General features: G+C 38.8%; 1 protein-coding gene across 1 annotated transcript in view; it reads left to right on the forward strand.

The window, feature by feature from the left end:
- LOC126470028 (E3 ubiquitin-protein ligase HUWE1) overlaps window positions 1-21,551 on the forward strand; it is a 458,288-nt gene that overhangs the window by 286,323 nt on the left and 150,414 nt on the right. Inside the window, exons 34-36 of the mRNA XM_050097515.1 lie at window positions 9,037-9,196; window positions 15,176-15,353; window positions 19,811-19,895. Coding sequence (XP_049953472.1) covers window positions 9,037-9,196; window positions 15,176-15,353; window positions 19,811-19,895 — 423 coding nt within the window. The remainder of the gene's footprint in view (window positions 1-9,036; window positions 9,197-15,175; window positions 15,354-19,810; window positions 19,896-21,551) is intronic.

Here is a 21,551-nt window from a genome sequence, read left to right on the forward strand (position 1 = left end):
CAGTTTTCCGATCTCCTGTTTAAGAAATGCCGAACATCATGATGGAAGTGCGGTGGAGCACCATCCTGTTGAAAGATGAAGTCGGCGCTGTTGGTCTCCAGTTGTGGCATGAGCCAATTTTCCAGCATGTCCAGATACACGTGTCCTGTAACGTTTTTTTCGCACAAGGAAAAGGGGCCGTAAACTTTAAACTGTGAGATTGCACAAAACACGTTAACTTTTGGTGAATTGCGAATTTGCTGCACGAATGTGTGAGGATTCTTTACTGCCCAGATTCACACATTGTGTCTGTTCACTTCACCATTAAGAAAAAATGTTGCTTCATCACTGAAAACAAGTTTCGCACTGAACGCATCCTCTTTCATGAGCTGTTGCAACCGTGCCGAAAATTCAAAGAGTTTAACTTTGTCATCGGGTGTCAGGGCTTGTAGCAATTGTAAACGGTAAGGCTTCTGCTTTAGCCTTTTACATAAGATTTTCCAAACCGTCGGCTGTGGTACGTTTAGCTCCCTGCTTGCTTTATTCGTTGACTTCCGCGGGCTACGTGTGAAACTTGCCCGCACGCGTTCAACCGTTTCTTCACTCACTGCAGGCCAACCCATTGATTTCACCTTACAGAGGCATCCAGAAGCTTCAAACTGCGCATACCATCGCCGAATGGAGTTAGCAGTTGGTGGATCTTTGTTGAACTTCGTCCTGAAGTGTCGTTGCACTGTTATGACTGACTGATGTGAGTGCATTTCACGCACGACATACGCTTTCTCGGCTCCTGTCGCCATTTTGTCTCACTGCACTCTCGAGCGCTCTGGCGGCAGAAACCTGAAGTGCGGCTTCAGGCAAACAAAATGTTATCAGTTTTTCTACGTATCTGTAGTGTCGTGACCATATGTCAATGAATGGAGCTACAGTGAATTTATGAAATCGCTTCAATCATTTGTAATACCCCTGTCGATAGTAAACAAGTCCTTGACAAGTCTTTTGATGCTTGTTTTTTTTATATATATATAAAGTGCAAGGGGATTCCTATTTGTAACTTTTACAGCTTAAAACATTATTTCCCTCGCTTTACATTTTCTTGCACTCTATGCTTTTTTTACATCCCTTTAAAAGTGTGAAAGCGGGCTTTCACTCTACTTACTCAATACGTGTGCCGTTTATTGTCTACATTTTGGTAATATAATGAGAAATAAAATAAAGAAAAAGAAACGGTTTTCGTTAATTTCCAGACTGTTTTGTTTTCTACCTTCTTTCTTACAAATCGTGTTGTCTATGGTATCACAATTCATAACAACAACAACAACAACAACAACAATAATAATAATAATAATAATAATAATAATCCTGTGGAGGCCCGGGAAAAGAATAGGCCTCCGGTATGTTCTGCCAGTCGTAAAAGGCGACGAAAAGAACAAACCACTAATAGGGCTAACCCCCCTTTTAGTGTGACTACTTGTTTCAGGACAGAACTAAAGAACCCTCGGACAAGCGCCATCATGGTCAGGGATGACGCTTGAACCCTATGCCCGCCCACATTGGTAACGACACTGCTAGCCAACTGGAAAATGATTCAAATCCAAATAGAGGTGTTTTGCAGGATATGCTTCCTGCAACCACCCTTGAAGGAAAACAAAGACAGAGGATGAGATGGTCAGATGAAGTTAATTGTCACCTCATGTTCTGTTATTACCAAGCAACAAACCTAGGAACCAACACAACTGGATACAGATCACAAGTATACACAACATTTAATACCAGATACCCAGAATTAAAATTTTTAACAGAACGACAACTAGCTGATCAGATCCGTTAATAATCGAAAATAACAGGATACCCCAGTCAGAATTAGAAAACATCAAGCAACAAGTACAACAAATACTGGAACAAAATAATGTGCAATTAGAAGAAGAAGAAAATACAGTAGTGGACTCAAACATCCCAGAGCAAACAAACAAAGAACAAAACGCATCAATTAAACAATCAGAGGAAAACGACAGCCACCAGAACAAGCACAAATAGAACACGAAGTGACACGCATGTTAGATATAGAAGAAAAATTTCAGTTGACATATATAGAATGCAAAGACACAAATACAGACATTATACCATTCTTGCATAGACCACCAAATGACCCACAAGTCGAAACAACAATAACAACTATCAACACAATCATACACAACAAAATAAATGAAAATACAACTATGGAAGAGTTACAACTACTGGTTTATGTAGGAGCACTCACTACAATAAATATACACACTAGGCAGAGATCAGAACCAACCAACACACAGAAGAAACCCACAAAACCAGCATGGCAACACAGGCTACAGATCAGAATAGAAAAACTGAGAAAAGACATCGAACAGCTAACACAATTTATAAGAAATGAAATATCAGACAAAAAACAAAAAAGGTTAGGTAAAATCTCACAAGAAGAAGCAATAGAGCAATTAGATGAAAAGAAGCAGAAATTACAAATGACTTAGAAGATACAAAAAAAGTGAAAATAGAAGGAAACAAAACCAAACATTCAACACAAACCAAAAGAAATTTTACCAGACAATAGATAACACACACATTAAAATAGACAACCCACTAAACATAACAGGCATGGAACACTTCAGGAGCAACATGTGGTCAAACCTGGTACAACATAACAGGCATGCATGGTGGATACAAGCAGAAACAGATACGTACAAGATGATACCACAAATGCCTGTAGTGATAATTTTGCAACATGAAGTCACCCAAGCAATTAATTCTACACACAATTGGAAAGCCCCTGGAAATGATAAAATAGCAAATTTCTGGCTAAAGTAGTTCACCTCAACACATTCACATCTAACTATATTATTTAACAGACAGACCCATACACATTCCCTGATACACTTACACATGGAATAACCTATCTGAAACCTAAAGATCAAGCAGACACAGCAAACCCAGCTAAATATCGCCCCATAACATGCCTACCAAGAATCTACAAATTATTAACTTCAGTCATTACACAGAAATTAATGACACATACAACACAGAACAAAATTATAAATGAAGAACAAAAAGGCTGCTGCAAAGGAGCACGAGGATGTAAAGAGCAACTGATAATAGATACAGAGGTGACATATCAAGCTAAAACTAAACAAAGGTCGCTACACTACGCATACATTGATTACCAAAAACCTTTCGATAGTGTACCCCACTCATGGTTACTGCAGATATTGGAAATATACAAAGTAGATCCTAAATTGATACAGTTGCTAAACATAGTAATGAAAAACGGGAAAACCACACTTAATATCCAAACAAATTCAGATAATATCACATCACAGCCAATACAGATTAAGCGTGGAATATACTAAGGAGACTCATTAAGTCCTTTCGGGTTCTGTCTTGCTCTGAACCCACTATCCAACATGCTAAATAATACAAATTATGGATATAATATTACTGGAACATACCCACACAAAATCACACATTTGCTATACATGGATGATCTAAAACTACTGGCAGCAACAAATCAACAACTCAACCAATTACTAAAGATAACAGAAGTATTCAGTAATGATATAAATATGGCTTTTGGAACAGACAAATGTAAGAAAAATAGCATAGTCAAGGGAAAACACACTAAACAAGAAGATTACATATTGAATAACCACAGTGACTCCATAGAAACGATGGAAAAAACAGATGCCTATAAATATCTAGTATACAGAAGAAAATAGGAATAGATAATACAAATATTAAAGAAGAACTAAAAGAAATATATAGACAAAGACTAACAAAAATACTGTAAACAGAATTGACAGCAAGAAACAAGACAAAAGCTATAAATACTTATGCTATACCAATATTGACCTATTCGTTTGGAGTAGTGAATTGGAGTAACACAGAACTAGAAGCACTCAATACACTTACACGATCACAATGCCACAAATATAGAATACATCACATACATTCAGCAACAGAAACATTCACATTAAGCGGAAAGGAAGGAGGGAGGGGATTTATTGACATAAAAAACCTACATTATGGACAGGTAGACAATTTAAGTAAATTCTTTCTAGAATGAGCAGAAACTAGCAAAATACACAAAGCAATCACTCATATAAATACATCGGCTACACCACTGCAATTTCATAACCACTTCTACAACCCTTCAGATCACATAACATCAACAGGTACGAAGAAAGTAAATTGGAAAAAGAAAACACTACATGGCAAGCACCCGTATCATCTAACTCAGCCATACATCGATCAAGACGCATCCAACACATGGCTAAGAAAAGACAATATATACAGTGAGACGGAAGGATTCATGATTGCAATAGAGGATCAAACCATAAACACCAGATATTGCAGCAAGCATATTATTAAAGATCCCAATACCACAACAGATAAATGCAGACTTTGCAAACAACAAATAGAAACAGTAGATCACATCACAAGTGGATGTACAATACTAGCAAATACAGAATACCCCAGAAGACATGACAATGTAGCAAAAATAATACAACAACATGCCATAAAACATAAACTAATAAAACAACACATTCCCCCATACAAGTATGCACCACAAAATGTACTGGAGAATGATGAATACAAATCATACTGGAACAGAACCATTATAACAGATAAAACACCACCACATAACAAACCTGACATCATACTCACCAATAAAAAGAAGAAATTAACACAACTAATCGAAATATCCATACCCAATACAACAAATATACAGAAGAAAACAGGAGAAAAAATTGAAAAATACATCCAACTGGCTGAGGAAGTCAAGGACATATGGCATCAGGATAAAGTTGACATTATACCGATTATACTATCAACTACAGGAGTCATACCACACAATATCCACCAGTACATCAACGCAATACAGCTACATCCATATGTATATATACAACTACAGAAATCCGTAATTATTGATACGTGTTCAATAACCCGTAAGTTCCTAAATACAGTGTAACATATACCGTACAGTTGAAAGGAAGTCACGCTTGATGAAGGTCCGCGTCACTTTCCATTTTTAACCAGACCTAAGGTCTGAGAAAGTAAAGAAATAATAATAATAATCTTAACAGCACATAATTTCTGAGGTTGTGGTTACGGTAAGACCTGACAGCACAGCTGTTCTTTTTGTGAATACATATCGGATTTCACTTCTGTACTGATGTGAGAATGTTACAATGTCTCTTTCTTCCAAATGTATTGATTGCACCCCCACTGGCTCATTGACAAGATAGAGATTTAGATGATAGAATTAAATGTTACTTCCTCCCGTGTTTCAAAAATTGTCAAATTTAAGCAGAGAAATAGATTGTTGTAGTTGTAAGTTCATAGCTTTTTATGTATCCTTTGTACTACTGCCATTAGAGTCGAAACGTCACACAGCTGTTTGAGCAACTTTGATACTGTATCGAACACTTTGGTGTATCAGGAAATCTGAGCCTGTTCAAATGAGACTATTGTTTCCCTGCCCTCCAGTTCCAAATTCTTCAAAATAAATCTGCACATGACCTCAACACCCAGAGCATCACCTGTAAATGTAAGACAACCCCTATATACAGGGCTATTACAAATGATTGAAGCGATTTCATAAATTTACTGTAGCTCCATTCATTGACATATGGTCACGACACACTACAGATACGTAGCAAAACTCATAAAGTTTTGTTCGGCTGAAGCCGCACTTCAGGTTTCTGCCGCCAGAGCACTCGAGAGCGCAGTGAGACAAACTGGCGACAGGAGCCGAGAAAGCGTATGTCGTGCTTGAAATGCACTCACATCAGTCAGTCATAACAGTGCAACGACACTTCAGGACGAAGTTCAACAAAGATCCACCAACTGCTAACTCCATTCGGCGATGGTATGCGCAGTTTGAAGCTTCTGGATGCCTCTGTAAGGTGAAATCAATGGGTTGGCCTGCAGTGAGTGAAGAAACGGTTGAACGCGTGCGGGCAAGTGTCACGCGTAGCCCGCGGAAGTCGACGAATAAAGCAAGCAGGGAGCTAAACGTGCCACAGGATGGTGCTCTATGGCACTTCCATCATGACGTTCGGCATTTCTTAAACAGGAGATGGGAAAACCGATGCATCGGTCGTGGTGGAGATCATGATCAGCAATTCATGTCATGGCCTCCACGCTCTCCCGACTTAACCCCATGCAATTTCTTTCTATGGGGTTATGTGAAAGATTCAGTGTTTAAACCTCCTCTAGCAAGAAACGTGCCAGAACTGCGAGCTCGCATCAATGATGCTTTCGAACTCATTGATGGGGACATGCTGCGCCGAGTGTGGGAGGAACTTGATTATCGGCTTGATGTCTGCCGAATCACTAAAGGGGCACATATCGAACATTTGTGAATGCCTAAAAAAACTTTTTGAGATTTTGTATGTGTGTGCAAAGCATTGTGAAAACATCTCAAATAATAGTTGTTGTAGAGCTGTGACATCGCTTCAATCATTTGTAATAACCCTGTACTCTATTAAACTACGTAAAAATGCTGACTTCAGTAGCCATACTTTAATCCATGAATATAAGAGCGCCTTACATTCTTCAAAACATGCATTTGGGAAAAAAAGCCTTATCTTTTAATCGGGTAAATACAGTACTTATCCTCCATAACTGGAGCTCTGAGGATCCCTGCCAATATTTATTAGCTAGAGTCTATTTCATCAGTTGTTTGAGATTAGATTTGGTAAGTTGCTGTGCTCCCCTGGGTCCAAGAGGAAGTCATCCTACATAACTTCACACTGAGCGTTATACTCTTCACCACTTTTCAATGATCTATTGATTTGTTTCGGACCAGTGGTCATACCTGTACTTGTATCTTGACGATCTTTGCATTTGGTATAGCTCCCATTGTGTAGCCTTGTTGCATCCTGACCCAAAACTCCATTTGGGTACCCAGCACTCAGACGTTGTTCTACGGTCAAGATTTTTGGGACTCACTTTTCATAAAATGCTTACATGACTACTATATATTCATTAACTAGATACTACCTATATCTGAGTGCTTAATGCTAATTGATTTCCTGCCCACACCTTTTGGCCATGTCGATCTCCTCCGTAGTTAGTGACCCTTGGTCTTGTCTAGTTTGGACTATGGTTGCCAGTATTATGGCTCTGTGGCACCTTCAGCTTTTAAATTTCTGGACCCAGTCCATCATCATGGAGAGTTACTGGCCACTTGTGCATCCTAGGCTAGTATTGTGGGCAGTCTCCTTGCCAATGAGGGGATCTTTCTTCTTCACTTCCAGCAGTCCAAACTCTTACCCACTTATGCAGTCACCACTGATAGTTTTAAAATCATTCAACGCCCCAAATTCTTTTTGCATACAAGGGACATTGACCCGTAATCCATGCTTTCAGTTGGGATTACCAGTTGGAATGCACCTTGAGGCCCTCTGCTGCATCCTCTATCTCTCAGGTATGTATCTGCATATGCTTTAACATTTCCTGCAGACCAGGAACAACATTCATTGCCAGTAACATTTGGAATTTTTACAACAGAGCTTACAGCCATTAACAGAGCCCTATGTTCTATTAAACAGGCCTTCATTGACTTTGTTTTAATTTGTAGCAATTCTGTGAGCAGTCTCCAAACCATTGATAGATGTTACTCTCATCACTCTGTGATATCTGGATTCATGACCAGCTCTCTGACCTTAGTGTATTGCCTGCTCAGATGTCTTTCTCTGGATTCCAAGCCATGTGGATATCCCAGGGAATAAACTGACCATCTACTTGGCTAAAGAAGCAATTACTCACCTTGATTCCAGACACGGTTTTGTGGGTGAAAACAAGACCTTTCATTGCTCTGAAACGATCATCATCCAGTGGAGTACTGTCCTCTCTAACAAATGCCACACTGTTGAGGAGACTACTGTTGCATGGTGCTCATCCTTCCATTTCTCCTGGAAAGAGTCCACCATCCTGTATCACCTCCAAATTGACCATATCAGATTAAACTATAGTTTTATTATATGTAACAAGCCATCACCTTTTTTTGTGGTTGTGGAGCCTTGCAGACAGCAACTAACATCTTGGTAGAATGGCCCCTTCTTCTGGCTCTCCGTACTGAACGTGGTCCTGTAGATTATCTACATTTAATGTTGGTGGATGACTAATTGACCATGAAAATGGTTTTCAATTTTCTCTGTGAAAGTGGTTTTTATTCTCAGATCCTTCATTGAGTTGGCAGGGGAATTTGAGGTGCATGGGGTTTCTCTCACCACAATGAGCTCTTGAAGCTCCCTCATCTGCTCTGATCCATGTATTGGTCTGACCCATATGCTTTTACTTGTCTATAAATTATTGCTCAGCTATAACATCAATATTTTCCATCTCCAAAATTCCATGGTCAGCACGTCTTTGCTGCTACGCGGAGGACATGGGTTCGATTCTCGGTCCTGCTGAGGATTTTCCTTTAATGAGATGAGTGGAGCAGGGTGCAATGAGGTCTGTTAGCCCAATTGAGGAGCTATTTGAATGAGTAGTAGTGCCTCCAAGGTCAAGAAAGCCAACAAGGCCCAGGAGAGCGGTGCGCTGACCCCCACGTCCCTCTATACCGCACCTGATGATGCCATTGGAAGAGGATGGCACAAGTCCACTGGTCCATCAGGGCCAGAATATGGAGCACTGCTTTCTTGTTATGACATCAATATTGCTTTCAGCACCTAAATTCTCCTACGTACTTCCATAATCTGATCAAATTTCTTGCAAAGGTCATTAATTCCAGATGAACTATCAATTGACTGGGGGACTGATGACCTCACTGTTTATTCCCTTAACCAACCAACCAACTAACCTACCTATCTGCCTGAACAAAAGGTTAGGTTTTGGCTTTTTTTGTTGACAGTACTAGGATTGAGGTTGAATTTACTAGATGTGCTGACCAGCCTTGCCAATTCTCAGAGATTTTAAAACGTTTCTGATTAGATTAATAATAATAATAATAATAATAATAATAATAATAATAATAATAATAATAATAATGTCATTACATGTTATGATTTATGTTTACAGATGGTACCACAGGAAGTGCCCAAGTCGAAGAACTGGAAGAAATTGCCAGTGATGCTGCAAATACAGTTGCTCAAGACTCATCTGAGAGGACAAGCACTGAAAATCAACAGAACAGGGAAGAGCAAGACAGTGAGAATGCTTCTACAGATACAAATGCCAGGTGCTTACTGTACTAAATTTGATTCACAATATTTTAGAACATGTAGGCCTATACACAGTATTACTGTTACCTTGCTGTGCACATATTCACATTTAAGATATGAGGAACAAGTTGCTGTCAGTTTGGAACAAGAAGTAATATACTAGATTTTCTTTCTTCTGAACATTTAATTGATAATGCTTGTGGTATTTGCAGATGTTTTAATTTTGCTTTTGCAGTTAGCACTGCTCATCCAAGAATTTATTGCACTGGCTTTTGTCTCCCAGTGAGTGCATGGTACAATGGTTATCACAGGGGACTCACATTTGGGGGTTCAAAGAGTTATTTGGTATTCTAGAATAACATTTTCTGATACTTCCCTAAACCACTTAAGGTGAATACCAGGGTTGTGACTTCTGAAAGGTTACTGGCAATTTCCTGTGATTGCATTATGTCTTTAATGGCCTTTTTGTTGAAATTATGTCAAACCCTAGTCAATGTGATTTTCCTCTCCCATCCTGTATACAGCTTTTCAAGTAAAATGGCACAATGCTTGAGACACTAGACTCAGATTCAGGAGGAACACCTTACAAATTCCTATTTGGCCATTCACAACTAGGTGTGCCATGGTTTCCTGGATTGAAAACAGTTAATCTAAGAATTGTTACTTTGAAAATGAGATTGATAGTTTTCTTCCCTCTCTCTCATATCAGAACTCCTACTCCATACCTAATGACACATCTTTGCATAATGTTAAATTCTTGTTTTCCTTATTCTTCTTGTAACTCACTAAGAAAGTATTTTATTCAGTACTTCACTGCCCATTTTTTCCCCATAGGTGGGAAACTGTTCGTAGAAGCCTCAAAATGTATGTGTGAGGAGCCAGTATTGTAGGGTAACCTAAATATATAGCCTTGTTTTGCAGAATATTCTTTGAGTTAGTCATATCTCTTAATCTGGTGGAAAAACTATTGTTACACTTTCATTTAAATTCTATTAGTGTGCCTGCTACACACATTCTTACAGTAATTCTGCCAATTTTTCATTGTTTCATTTGTTGTTTCCTTAACATAACTTTTCTATTTTGTCATTATATCCTAATTAGTTTTCATCCTTTTTGTTTTTTGTGTTTAGGAATTTTTGCCCGGTTTGATCAGTCAAAATAAACCTGACACTCATTCAACTTCAGTGTATACGACTCCATGTTGAACCACCTTAAGTATGCTAGCACACTATTAGAATACCCACCATTGGTCATTGTAAGTTCATGGGACAAAATATTAATCATACCCATAAACAAGCCCACCACTTCCTTTGGAGTGCTGTAGGTGGTGTGGAACTGGAACCAGTAGCCATCCTTCACTGCTGGTGCAGGTTGTGGAAGTGAAGTGAAGTGAAGTGTTGTGTAAGTGCCAGTGTCAGTTAGTTGTCCATATCAATGTAGAAATGTGGACACTTCAGTCTTTGAGGAAGACAAGAGCTGTATTTACAAGGCTGTATGCACAACTTCCTGGTTTGACACACACTCTGGCATCCTATTGTACCTCAATTGCCCCACTAAATCAACAGATTTTCATCCTGTGGACAATGTCTGGTATTACATGAACAGTGGTGAAACAGAGCAACCAACGTTTCCACTATTTGCTAGTACCAGCTGTGGCTTCAGCTGGATATGGTATACTTGAAGACACTTGTAGACTTCCTTACTCACAGAACTGGGGTCATTATCAAAGCTAGATGTGATGTTACACAAAATTATCTTGATTTCTTCAGGCAGTTAACAATTTCCATTTAGTGAATGTTGGTGCACATAATTGATCGTCAAACTCAGTTTCATCCTGTCATGTAATTAATTCATTTGTTACTTTTTTATTTTATTGTTCTCATATGGATTTGTGTAACAAGGTCATGACTTGGTAGAATGCCTGCTAGAAATTAAGCACCCAGAAGACATAATCAGATGTCACTGTACCTTTGTACACATACACACCATCAGTGGGTATGTAAATTATCAGTAGAACATCCACCAGAGACATTATTGTTGTTCATCTGTAGAGATTACAGGGCATAAAGTTACCTTCCATTAGGAATGTGCAATGCACTCAGACGGTGATACGATTTAAAAATGATTGAGTACAGCAATGAGTCATTCTTTCCTTTTAGGAAAGGATGACTTGGAGGGTTACAAGGCACAGCATGGTACATAAAGGGCATGAACAGCATCAGACATTGAGTGATCACTGTGAAGCACACGGAGATGCTGAATATTCGTGTGAGACAGTGTATCAGCACCAGAAAGAGTTAGAAAGGGGCCTCACAGTATCTCTCTACTTGGCCGGGTGGTCAAATCGTGCTACATCCAGATTTTCAAGGCATTATGAAGTGACAGTGGCAGTGTGAGGGCAGGCATAATAGTCGTCAAGTTTCCAGCCAACCGCAATCACTGTATTGCCCCAATCACATCTTAATCCACTCACATCTGCACCTGACATGCAAAAAAGTCGCTGACTCCATGCAGTATTCTACATTATCTCACTATTATGGTAGAACACAAGCAGCAGCCAGGCTACAGAATTACCATCCCATGTGAAGGCTGCCATTAACACACAAACACAGATGGCTGCATTTGGAGTGGTGCGAGACCGGGGAGCATGCACTGCTGATAAATGGCATCACATTTTGTTCATCAATGAATTGTGCTTTCTCACTATCCTTGATGACTGTTGTTGGTGATTGTTGGAGACCTGAGGAGAGATTCCAGTGAGTTACTTCTGGCATCATGGTGTGGGAATCATTGGGTATGACTTCATGGTGCAGATGGTAATGGTTGAAGGAACTGTGACAGCACAATAGTATGTTGAATAACATATTGGTTTCTCAAGTATTACCTCTCATGTGACATCTCTTTTTCAATAGGATGATGCTTGTCCACACATGGCACATGCCTCTATGAATTTTCTGCATGATGTTGAAGTACTCTTGTGAAGGCTATCAAAGACCAGGTAAAATATTTGTGGGCCAGCTTGCCTGAGGAGAGGATACAATGGCTTTGTGGGACCCTTCTCAACTCAGTCAATCTGTGTATGCAGGCCAGAAGGGATGAAATGCCATACTGATAAAGGGGTTCATACTGCTAAGGTCTTTGTAAATTTGATTTTACTCGATGTTAACAAATTTATCTTCTTCAGAAACGCTTTACTTGCCATTGCCAGTCTACATTTTATATCTTCTGTACTTCGACCATCATCAGTTATTTTGCTCCCCAAATAGCAAAACTCCTTTACTACTTGAAGTGTCTCATTTCCTAATCTAATACCCTCAGCATCACCTGATTTAATTAGACTACATTCCATTATCCTCGTTTTGCTTTTGTTGATGTTCAACTTGTATCCTCCTTTCTAGACACTGTCCATTCCGTTCAACTGCTCTTGCAAGTCCTTTGCTGTCTCTGATAGAATTACAATGTCATCGGTGAACCTCAAAGTTTTTATTTCTTCTCCATGGATTTTAATACCTACTCCAGATTTTTCTTTTGTTTCCTTTACTGCTTGCTCAATATACAGATTGAATAACATCGGGGAGAGACTACAACCCTGTCTCGCTCCCTTCCCAACCACTGCTTCCCTCTCATGCCCCTCGACCCTTATAACTGCCATCTGGTTTCTGTACAAATTGTAAATAGCCTTTTGCTCCCTGTATTTTACCTCTGACACCTTTAGAATTTGAAAGAGAGTATTCCAGTCAACATTCTCAAAAGCATTTCTACAAGTCTACAAATGCTAGAAACATAGGTTTGCCTTTCCTTAATCTTTCTTCTAAGATAAGGCGTAAGGTCAGTATTGCCTCACGTGTTACAACATTTCTACAGAATCCAAACTGATCTTCCCCGAGGTCAGCTTCTACAAGTTTTTCCATTCGTCTGTAAAGAATTCGTGTTAGTAATTTGCAGCCGTGGCTTATTAAACTGATAGTTAGGTAATTTTCAAATCTGTCAACACCTGCTTTCTTTGGGATTGGAATTATTATATTCTTCTTGAAGTCTGAGGGTATTTCGCCTGTCTCGTACATCTTGCTCACCAGATGGTAGAGTTTTGTCAGGACTGGCTCTCCCAAGGCTGTCAGTTCTAATGGAATGTTGTCTATTCCTGGGGCCTTGTTTCGACTGAGGTCTTTCAGTGCTCTGTCAAACTCTTCATGCAGTATCGTATCTCCCATTTCATCTTCATCTACATTCTCTTCCATTTCCATAACATTGTCCTCAAGTACATCGCCCTTGTATAGACCCTCTATATACTCCTTCCACCTTTCTGCTTTCCCTTCTTTGCTTAGAACTGGGTTTCCATCTGAGCTCTTGATATTCATACAAGTGGTTCTCTTTTCTCCAAAGGTCTCTTTAACTTTCCTGTAGGCAGTATCCTCTTACCCCTAGTGAGATAAGCATCTACATCCTTACATTTGTCCTCTAGCCGTCCCTGCTTAGCCATTTTGCATTTCACGTCGATCTCATTTTTGAGACGTCTGTATTCCTTTTTGCCCACTTCATTTACTGCATTTTTATATTTTCTCCTTTCATCAATTAAATTCAACATTTCTTCTGTTTTTGCAATTTCTTTAGTTTTTATCTACAGTTCATAACCAATAGATTGTGGTCAGAGTCCACATCTGCCCCTGGAAATGTCTTAAAATTTAAAACCTGGTTCCTAAATCTCTGTCTTACCATTATATAATCTATCTGATACCTTCTAGTATCTCCAGGCTTCTTCCATGTATACAACCTTCTTTCATGATTCTTGAACCAAGTGTTAGCTATGATTAAGTTACGCTCTGTGCAAAACTCTACCAGGTGGCTTCCTCTTTCATTTCTTAGCCCCAATCCATATTCACCTACTACGTTTCCTTCTCTCCCTTTTCCTACTATCGAATTCCAGTCACCCATGACTATTAAATTTTCGTCTCCCTTCACTACCTGAATAATTTCTTTTATCTCATCATACATTTCATCAATTTCATCATCATCTGCAGAGCTAGTTGGCATATAAACCTGTACTACTGTAGTAGGCATGGGCTTCGTGTCTATCTTGGCCACAATAATGCATTCACTATGCTTTTTGTTGTAGCTTACCCACACTCCTATTTTTTTTATTCATTATTAAACCTACTCCTGCATTACCCCTATTTGATTTTGTATTTGTAACCCTGTATTCACCTGACCAAAAGTCTTGTTCCTCCTGCCACCGAACTTCACTAATTCCCACTATATCTAAATTCCATTTCCCTTTTCAAATTTTCTAATCTACCTGCCCGGTTAAGGGATCTGACATTCTGATAAATAATTTGGACAAGAAGAGAATAGAAGCTTTCGAAATGTGGTGCTACAGAAGAATGCTGAAGATTAGATGGGCAGATCACATAACTAATGATGAAGTATTGAATTGAATTGGGGAGAAGAGGAATATGTGGCACAATTTGACAAAAAGAAGGTACCGGTTAGTAGGACATGTTCTGAGTCATCAAGGGATCACAAATTTAGCATTGGAGGACAGCGTGGAGGGTAAAAATCATAGAGGGAGACCAAGAGATGAATACACTAAGCAGATTCAGAAGGATGTGGGTTGCAGTAAGTACTGGGAGATGAAGAAGCTTGCACGGGATAGGGTAGCATGGAGAGCTGCATCAAACCAGTCTCAGGACTGAAGACAACAACAACAAAATCACATAAATAATTTCACATTCCAGCTGCATCCATGAAGTTACGTTCCATATTCTCCTTCCCTTCTGGTTGCTTCACATTTTCAGCAGGCATTGTGTATTGGAACTGTTCACAAAAGACTTTGTCCTAAAAACAGTTGTAACTAGACTTAGTTAGAAGAAAGAACTAACATGTGCAGCTTCAAATTTTTCGATTACAGCAAGTAAAAACGCAAGGAAATCAGATTATTTGTTCATAAACTCAACTGTAATAATTAATCTTTAACTCATACTCTGAATGTATGCTTTCAGGAGAGACGGTGCTGTTGATGATGCAATGGTCCTGAATTCTGATTATGGAGCAGAAGTTGAAGTTGAAGTAGAACCAAATTCTAGAGGAGGAGATGCTGCTAGTGCACTTCCTTCAACAGCAGAAACTCAACCTCAGTTTAGAGAAAATTCTGCCCAGTCTATACAGTTTGAAAATAGAGTAAGCTAAAAGTTCTTGTTGTTAAGTTTACTTAAGAAAACTTACCTTCTTACTACTACTACTACTACTACTACTACTACTACATACAAAGGACATTCATTACTTTAGGAGACTGTAGAAGGCTCTACACAATCTCTAGTACTCTTCACTTTTTATGTGTGGAAGGGGGGGTAGGGGGTCATCATCGTATGTACGAAGTTTCTTTCTCCTTCGAAGGAGACTGGTGACGTTGGTATCTAAATGACATTTTGTTTGTCTGGACATATAATTCTTACCTTTATAGATTTTTTTAAAGGTTGTGGGCAGAGGGGGGTGGGGGAGTGACACAGAACATTCTGATGTTATGTCTTTGCGTTCTGTTTGATAGTGACAAAGACTGTGAATTTTGTAGTTCATTGAAATAGAAATATTGGAAAGTATTAACAGGAAAGTACTCAGACATCATACATTTTATGAGAACCTGATTAAAAAGCTCTTGAGAATCATGTCCGCCAAATCATTTATGTATGTAGAAAATAATAGCAGTCTCACCACATTTCCCTGGGCACTCCTGATTATATCCTGGTCTCCGATGAACACATGCTGCTGAGGACAACATACTGGGTTCTATTACTTAAGAAGTCTTAGAGCCACTCACATATTTGGGAATGTATTCCATACGATTGTACCTTCTTTAAGTCTGCAGACGCATTTCGGAAATCTAGAAGTGTGGAATCTGCCTGTTGCCCTTAATCCGTAGTTTGCGGTACATCGTGTAAGAAAAGGGCAAGCTAAGTTTTGCATGAGCAATCTAAATCTGTGCTGATTCATGGACGTAAGGTTCTTGGTATCTAAGAAATGTATTATATCTGTACTTCAAGTATATTCAGGAGTTCTGCAGCAGATTGATATGGGTCCATTCTTCTAGCCTTTTTATATAGAGTCGTCACCTGCATGTTTGGATATCCGTGTGATTGTGTGAATGTGTGTATTTCCACAAGAGAAAGAGAAGACTTGAAGGAATAAATATTTCACAGTTTGTGTTTCTGTATGCCAAATATGTCAGCTATAGGTGAGTGGTTGTCTTTCCTTTATTTTGTGTATTATTCCATTCAGGAATTTCTATTGTGGTTCCCTATCGAATTCACTTGGGTCCAATTAATTTGGCTCACACACAGACATGCAGCTATACCTTCTTTCCACACACTATTCATTAGTGGAACTGAGAGATACATCAATATACCCTATAAAAGATGTACTGTCTGCCACGCTCTTCAGTAATTCATGGAGAATAAGGTGAAAACTGCAGAAAGAGGCAGGATAATCTGACAGGTAATTCATTCATTACATTTGTGTAATATTAGACAAATTTCAGAGAACACATCAGCAGTTTGATGTAGAAATGGCAATGCCGGATAGATAAAAAATGATATCTATTTGGGAAATGATAGTATTACAAACATGTACAAAATCTATATCTGCAAATTCTGCCCTATTGTCATAGACACCATATTTGTAGACGACAGATGTACATATGTCTACCATTCGTGTATTGCTTGGAACTATTAAACATCTAAACAAATGATTATGAACAAAAAAAAAAAAAAAAAAAAAAAAAAAACAGTGACCTGTAAAACCAGGGAACCCTAATACGGAGTTGTAGAGTAATTTCAAGAAAAATTTATGTAATTGATGATTCAGATTGCGTTGTTAGCTGTCTCATGTGGAAAATGTGGTTTTTTGGTGTCCTCTGATTTTTGTAATTTTGAGTGGGGTAAATTGATGCTACAGTGTTTACTGTTGATACACTTGTGTAGAAGGTGTAAAAAATTCAGCTAAGTAAAAAAATCCATACTTTTGTATGCTTACTTATGTATATAATTCGACTTCCGATTATTTCTTTGCTGAGATTGTGTATGTTAGGTAAGTCAACCTGTTTGTTTTTGTTCCATGATCTCTCATTCTCTGTGTTATGGCTTGTTTGTATCATGATGTAGTATATCTAATTCATAGTACTAGTTTATAGTCAGTTGTAAACTAAATTTGTGTTTCCAGAATGAAATTTTCACTCTGCAACAGAGTGTACGCTGATATGAAACTTCCTGGCAGATTAAAACTGTGTGCCGGGCTGAGACTTGAACTTGGGATCTTTGCCTTTCGCGGGCAAGTGCTCTACCAACTGAGCTACCCAAGCACGACTCGTGCCCCATCCTCACAGCTTTACTTCTGCCAGTACCCCGTCTCCTATTTTCCAAACTTTACAGAAGCTCTCCTGTGAAACTTGCAGAACTAGCACTCCTGAAAGAAAGGATATTGCGGAGACATGGCTTAGCCAAAGCTTGGGGGATGTTTCCAGAATGAAATTTTCCCTCTGCAGCAGTGTGTGCGCTGATATGAAACTTCGTGGCATATTAAAACTGTGTCCCAGGCTGAGACTCGAACTGGGGACCTTTGCCTTTCGTGGGCAAGTGCTCTACCAATTTGTGTTTTTTAAAAATGATAGCAAGAGATGGAGAGGATCACCATGTGCTCTGTGTATATACTTGGAAGTCTCATTTAACATATTTAACAGGATGTAGTGGCAGTCATTGAGAGAACAAGATACAAGAAGCTGCAGATTGTGGTGCATGTTTGAATGAACACTGCCTGGTGTATTGTCTCTGAAGTCATATTTGGTTTATTCTAGTGAATGGCAGAGACTGTTGAGAAGATTGATCTTGCTCATGGAGGTTGAAGGAAGCTCACAATCTGCAGCATTGTTCCCTGAACTGAATAGAATCCTCAGTTCTGAGCTAACCAGGCAACTTGAACCGGAGAGTTTGAATGTTACAGGCTGACTTCTTATGCTTGCAGCATATGAATGAGAGCTAGAGTCTCTCACTAAATGAGTCAGGGGTGCACTACGCATCGGAGGTTGCTATCCCAATGGCTGGCTGTGTATGCAAAGCACACAAGGGTTTATATAACTTGTAACTATAGGAGGTACCAAAGCATTATTTTAATACCCAGAGAAATGCTGCTGTCCCCACTTCCACTGAAACAATTTAAATCCTAGTAAAGTACTGCTGAAACCTTTTCAAGTGTCAGAGTTTGAAGCAATTCTTAAACATTAGGGGCTCATATAATACTAGATCCAGAAAGCTGACTAAACACATAAATTGACAGTAAGGATATTGTCAAGGTAAAAATCAGTGTATATTGAAAGTAAGTATGAGATGGAGATGGTGTATTTGTTGGAGCAGACACTAATTCCACAGAGAAATTGAAGATCTGTGTAAGATTATTTGGGCAAGTATTAGTATCAAGTGTGTGCAGAAACTTAGCTGTGTCCTACTGACAAGACTCACCACCAGATGTAAAGGAAAACTTTGAGTTAACCTGAGCTTATTGTAAAGGAAAACTTTGAGTTAACCTGAGCTTATTAGTACTTACATTTCTGGCTTCAATCATCCATTGATTGATTGGGAAAATTACAGTGTAGTAAGTGGTGAGTGTAACAGGACATCCTCTGAAATAACTGAAAACTACTTGGAAGAACTTGTTCAGAAGCCCTCATATGCTGGAAATATATTAGAACCATTGTTAACAAAAAACCTGAATTCTGTGGATTTTTGTATGCTTTAAATGGGTATCAGTGACCATGAAGCCGTTCTAACAAAGATAACTGAAGTACAAAGACAAATAGACAAAGTAGAAAGGTATACACGTTCAGTAAATTAGATTCAGCAAGTTTTGCCATACCTTAAAAAAGAAGTCAAAACATTTTCCGCCGGTCAGCAGCATGTGAAGGAACTTTGGTTGACATTTAAAAGAATAGGTGACCAAACATTGTATTGATAGGTACCTAGTAGAGCAGTTTGTGACTGGAGGAACCTCCCATGGTATACAATTTCTGTGAAGAAACTAAAGAAACAGACAGCACTGCACAACATGTTTAAAATGAAGCATAGGGCTATAGGTAGAAGCTGAATGAAAAGTGTTTGACTGTCAAAAGGGTAATGTGTGATGCTGTCAGTAGCTACTGTAGCAGAATTTACCTAAAGATGTCTCACAAAACCCAAAAAAGTACTTGTTGGCCTGGGCCCTGTACTGCAAAGATCAGTTGAAGTTCCAAAGTAGTAGTGCACACCAAGGGTTCATTTAATCAGTCGAAGGAGCAATCCCCCTCACCAGAAAAAATGGGTTTTATGAACAGAACTCACATGTTGCACAGCCACACACAGACATAACAATTCAGTATCACTTTGAAGAAAGGTGGAACATTTAATGCATGCTGACTAGTAGCAGTTGTATCCAGGACCATTCGTCATGAAAACTTGAAACTCTTGTGCCATACACTGCAAAGCTAATGTGAATCTCCCCCTAGCTCAGATTCTGGGTATGCTTTTGTATAGGAGAGTGCACTTTCTATGGTTGCAAGATACAAAACTGTATGAGATATTATTGCTACAGTTTTTAATGTTTAAAATAATTTACAGGGTACAGCTGAACTTGACAGTGATGATTCAGATGATTCCGAACCTTCAGATACTGACGTCAACCACATGGATGATGATGAAGAAGGTATGTAAGTGCATTCTTTATGTCAGTTAACCTTAAAATCCTAATGAAACTGCATGCATCTAATAAAGAGCACCTTTATCTTCATAGACCTCCAGAAATTGTGTGTCCTAGTTAAAGTACATTTTTCCCCATTGGTAATGATGATTACATTTCTTCCTTTCATTATTTTATAAAACATTACTAACCTGACTGACTGTAACTGAGGCACACCTGAGAGCACACAGCACATAAACAAGAGTAAAATTGTTGCTGAATTTTTGGGCAGTGTCAGTCTACAGAATGTTTACAAACACAAACAACATACACATGGGTACAGTGTGGTACAGTGCAATTGGTTGAGGCACTATGGCCTTGTTTTGTTTGTTTCTGTGTGTATTTTGGGGGTGGGAGGGGAGAGGTGATTTTTATTCTATCCAGGACTTCCCAGTATCTTTATTATTATTCATGTAATTATTAATTATTCACCAGAGGCCTGCATTATAGCTGGAAAACAGTTGTATGCTCATGCTTATCTGCTAAGGATAGGAATAGAGAGTAAAATCCAGGAGGCTTGTAACTAATTGAGAATGTTACAGTAAAAACACCCTTACGCTGTCAATTATTCTGAAAAATTTACATGTGCTTGTGCTTCTGCATTTCTGCTGAACCTCAGATTTATAGGTAGCTCATTGTCTTGTAGATAATAGGAAATGGAAGTATGTGTAATCTGCTTCACCAATGAGACCAAAACCTTAAAATGTCGATTTATGATTGGGTAAGGGAGGAATTATTTTGTCTAATAATCCAGAATGATCTCAGAGAAAAGTAAACCAGAATAAGAAAGGAAACAGCTACTATGCTAAGGCAGGAGAAATGGAAGTATTACAAGGAACTAATAAAAGAAGCAGAAGAGGATTGTATTCATCACATGACAAGACAAATGTATCAAAAAATAGGGGAAGCAACACAAAAATATAAAAAAAGAGAAACATTTATTACAGAAACCAAGGAAAAATCCTCTCAAGTGATACTGAAGTAGAACAGCATTGGGCAGACTGCTTCGCTAATTTACTAAACTGCGAAGACCCCATTGAAGCTCTTTTATGTGACATGCCAGACACAGTAGACATTAAAGTAGAGCCACCCAGTGATGGAGAAATATAGGCAATAATTAAAAATTTTTAAAATAAAAGCTTTGGGTGATGGTAAAGATAGGGGTGAACTAATAAAGAATGGAGGGCCAGAATTGCTAAAAACAATCGTGAAATTGATGAGAAAAGTATGGGTATGTGAGAAAATGCCCTACGACTGGAAAACTGCCATAGTCTGCCCCATTTTAAAAAAGAATGACCCTCTGGATTCTAATAATTATAGAGGAATTTCACTCCTTAATGTAACCTACAAAATCCCATCACAGTGTCTACTCCAGAGAATGATACCACTAGCTGAAGAAATCATAGGTGACTAGCAGTGTGGTTTTAGAAGAGACAGGTCAACGAGTGATCACCTCTTTACTCTCTGACAGGTAACTGAGAAAGGATGGGAACATAATGTTGACATCCACATGGTATTTGTTGACTTCAAAAAAGCTTATGACAGCATGTACATGAGCACAATAACCAGGGTTCTCAAAGAGTTTGTGTGCTGGAAGGTTAATATGCCTAGTACACTAGCTGC

This window comes from Schistocerca serialis, chromosome 3, assembly GCF_023864345.2.
Source record: "Schistocerca serialis cubense isolate TAMUIC-IGC-003099 chromosome 3, iqSchSeri2.2, whole genome shotgun sequence".
Taxonomy (NCBI): domain Eukaryota; kingdom Metazoa; phylum Arthropoda; class Insecta; order Orthoptera; family Acrididae; genus Schistocerca; species Schistocerca serialis.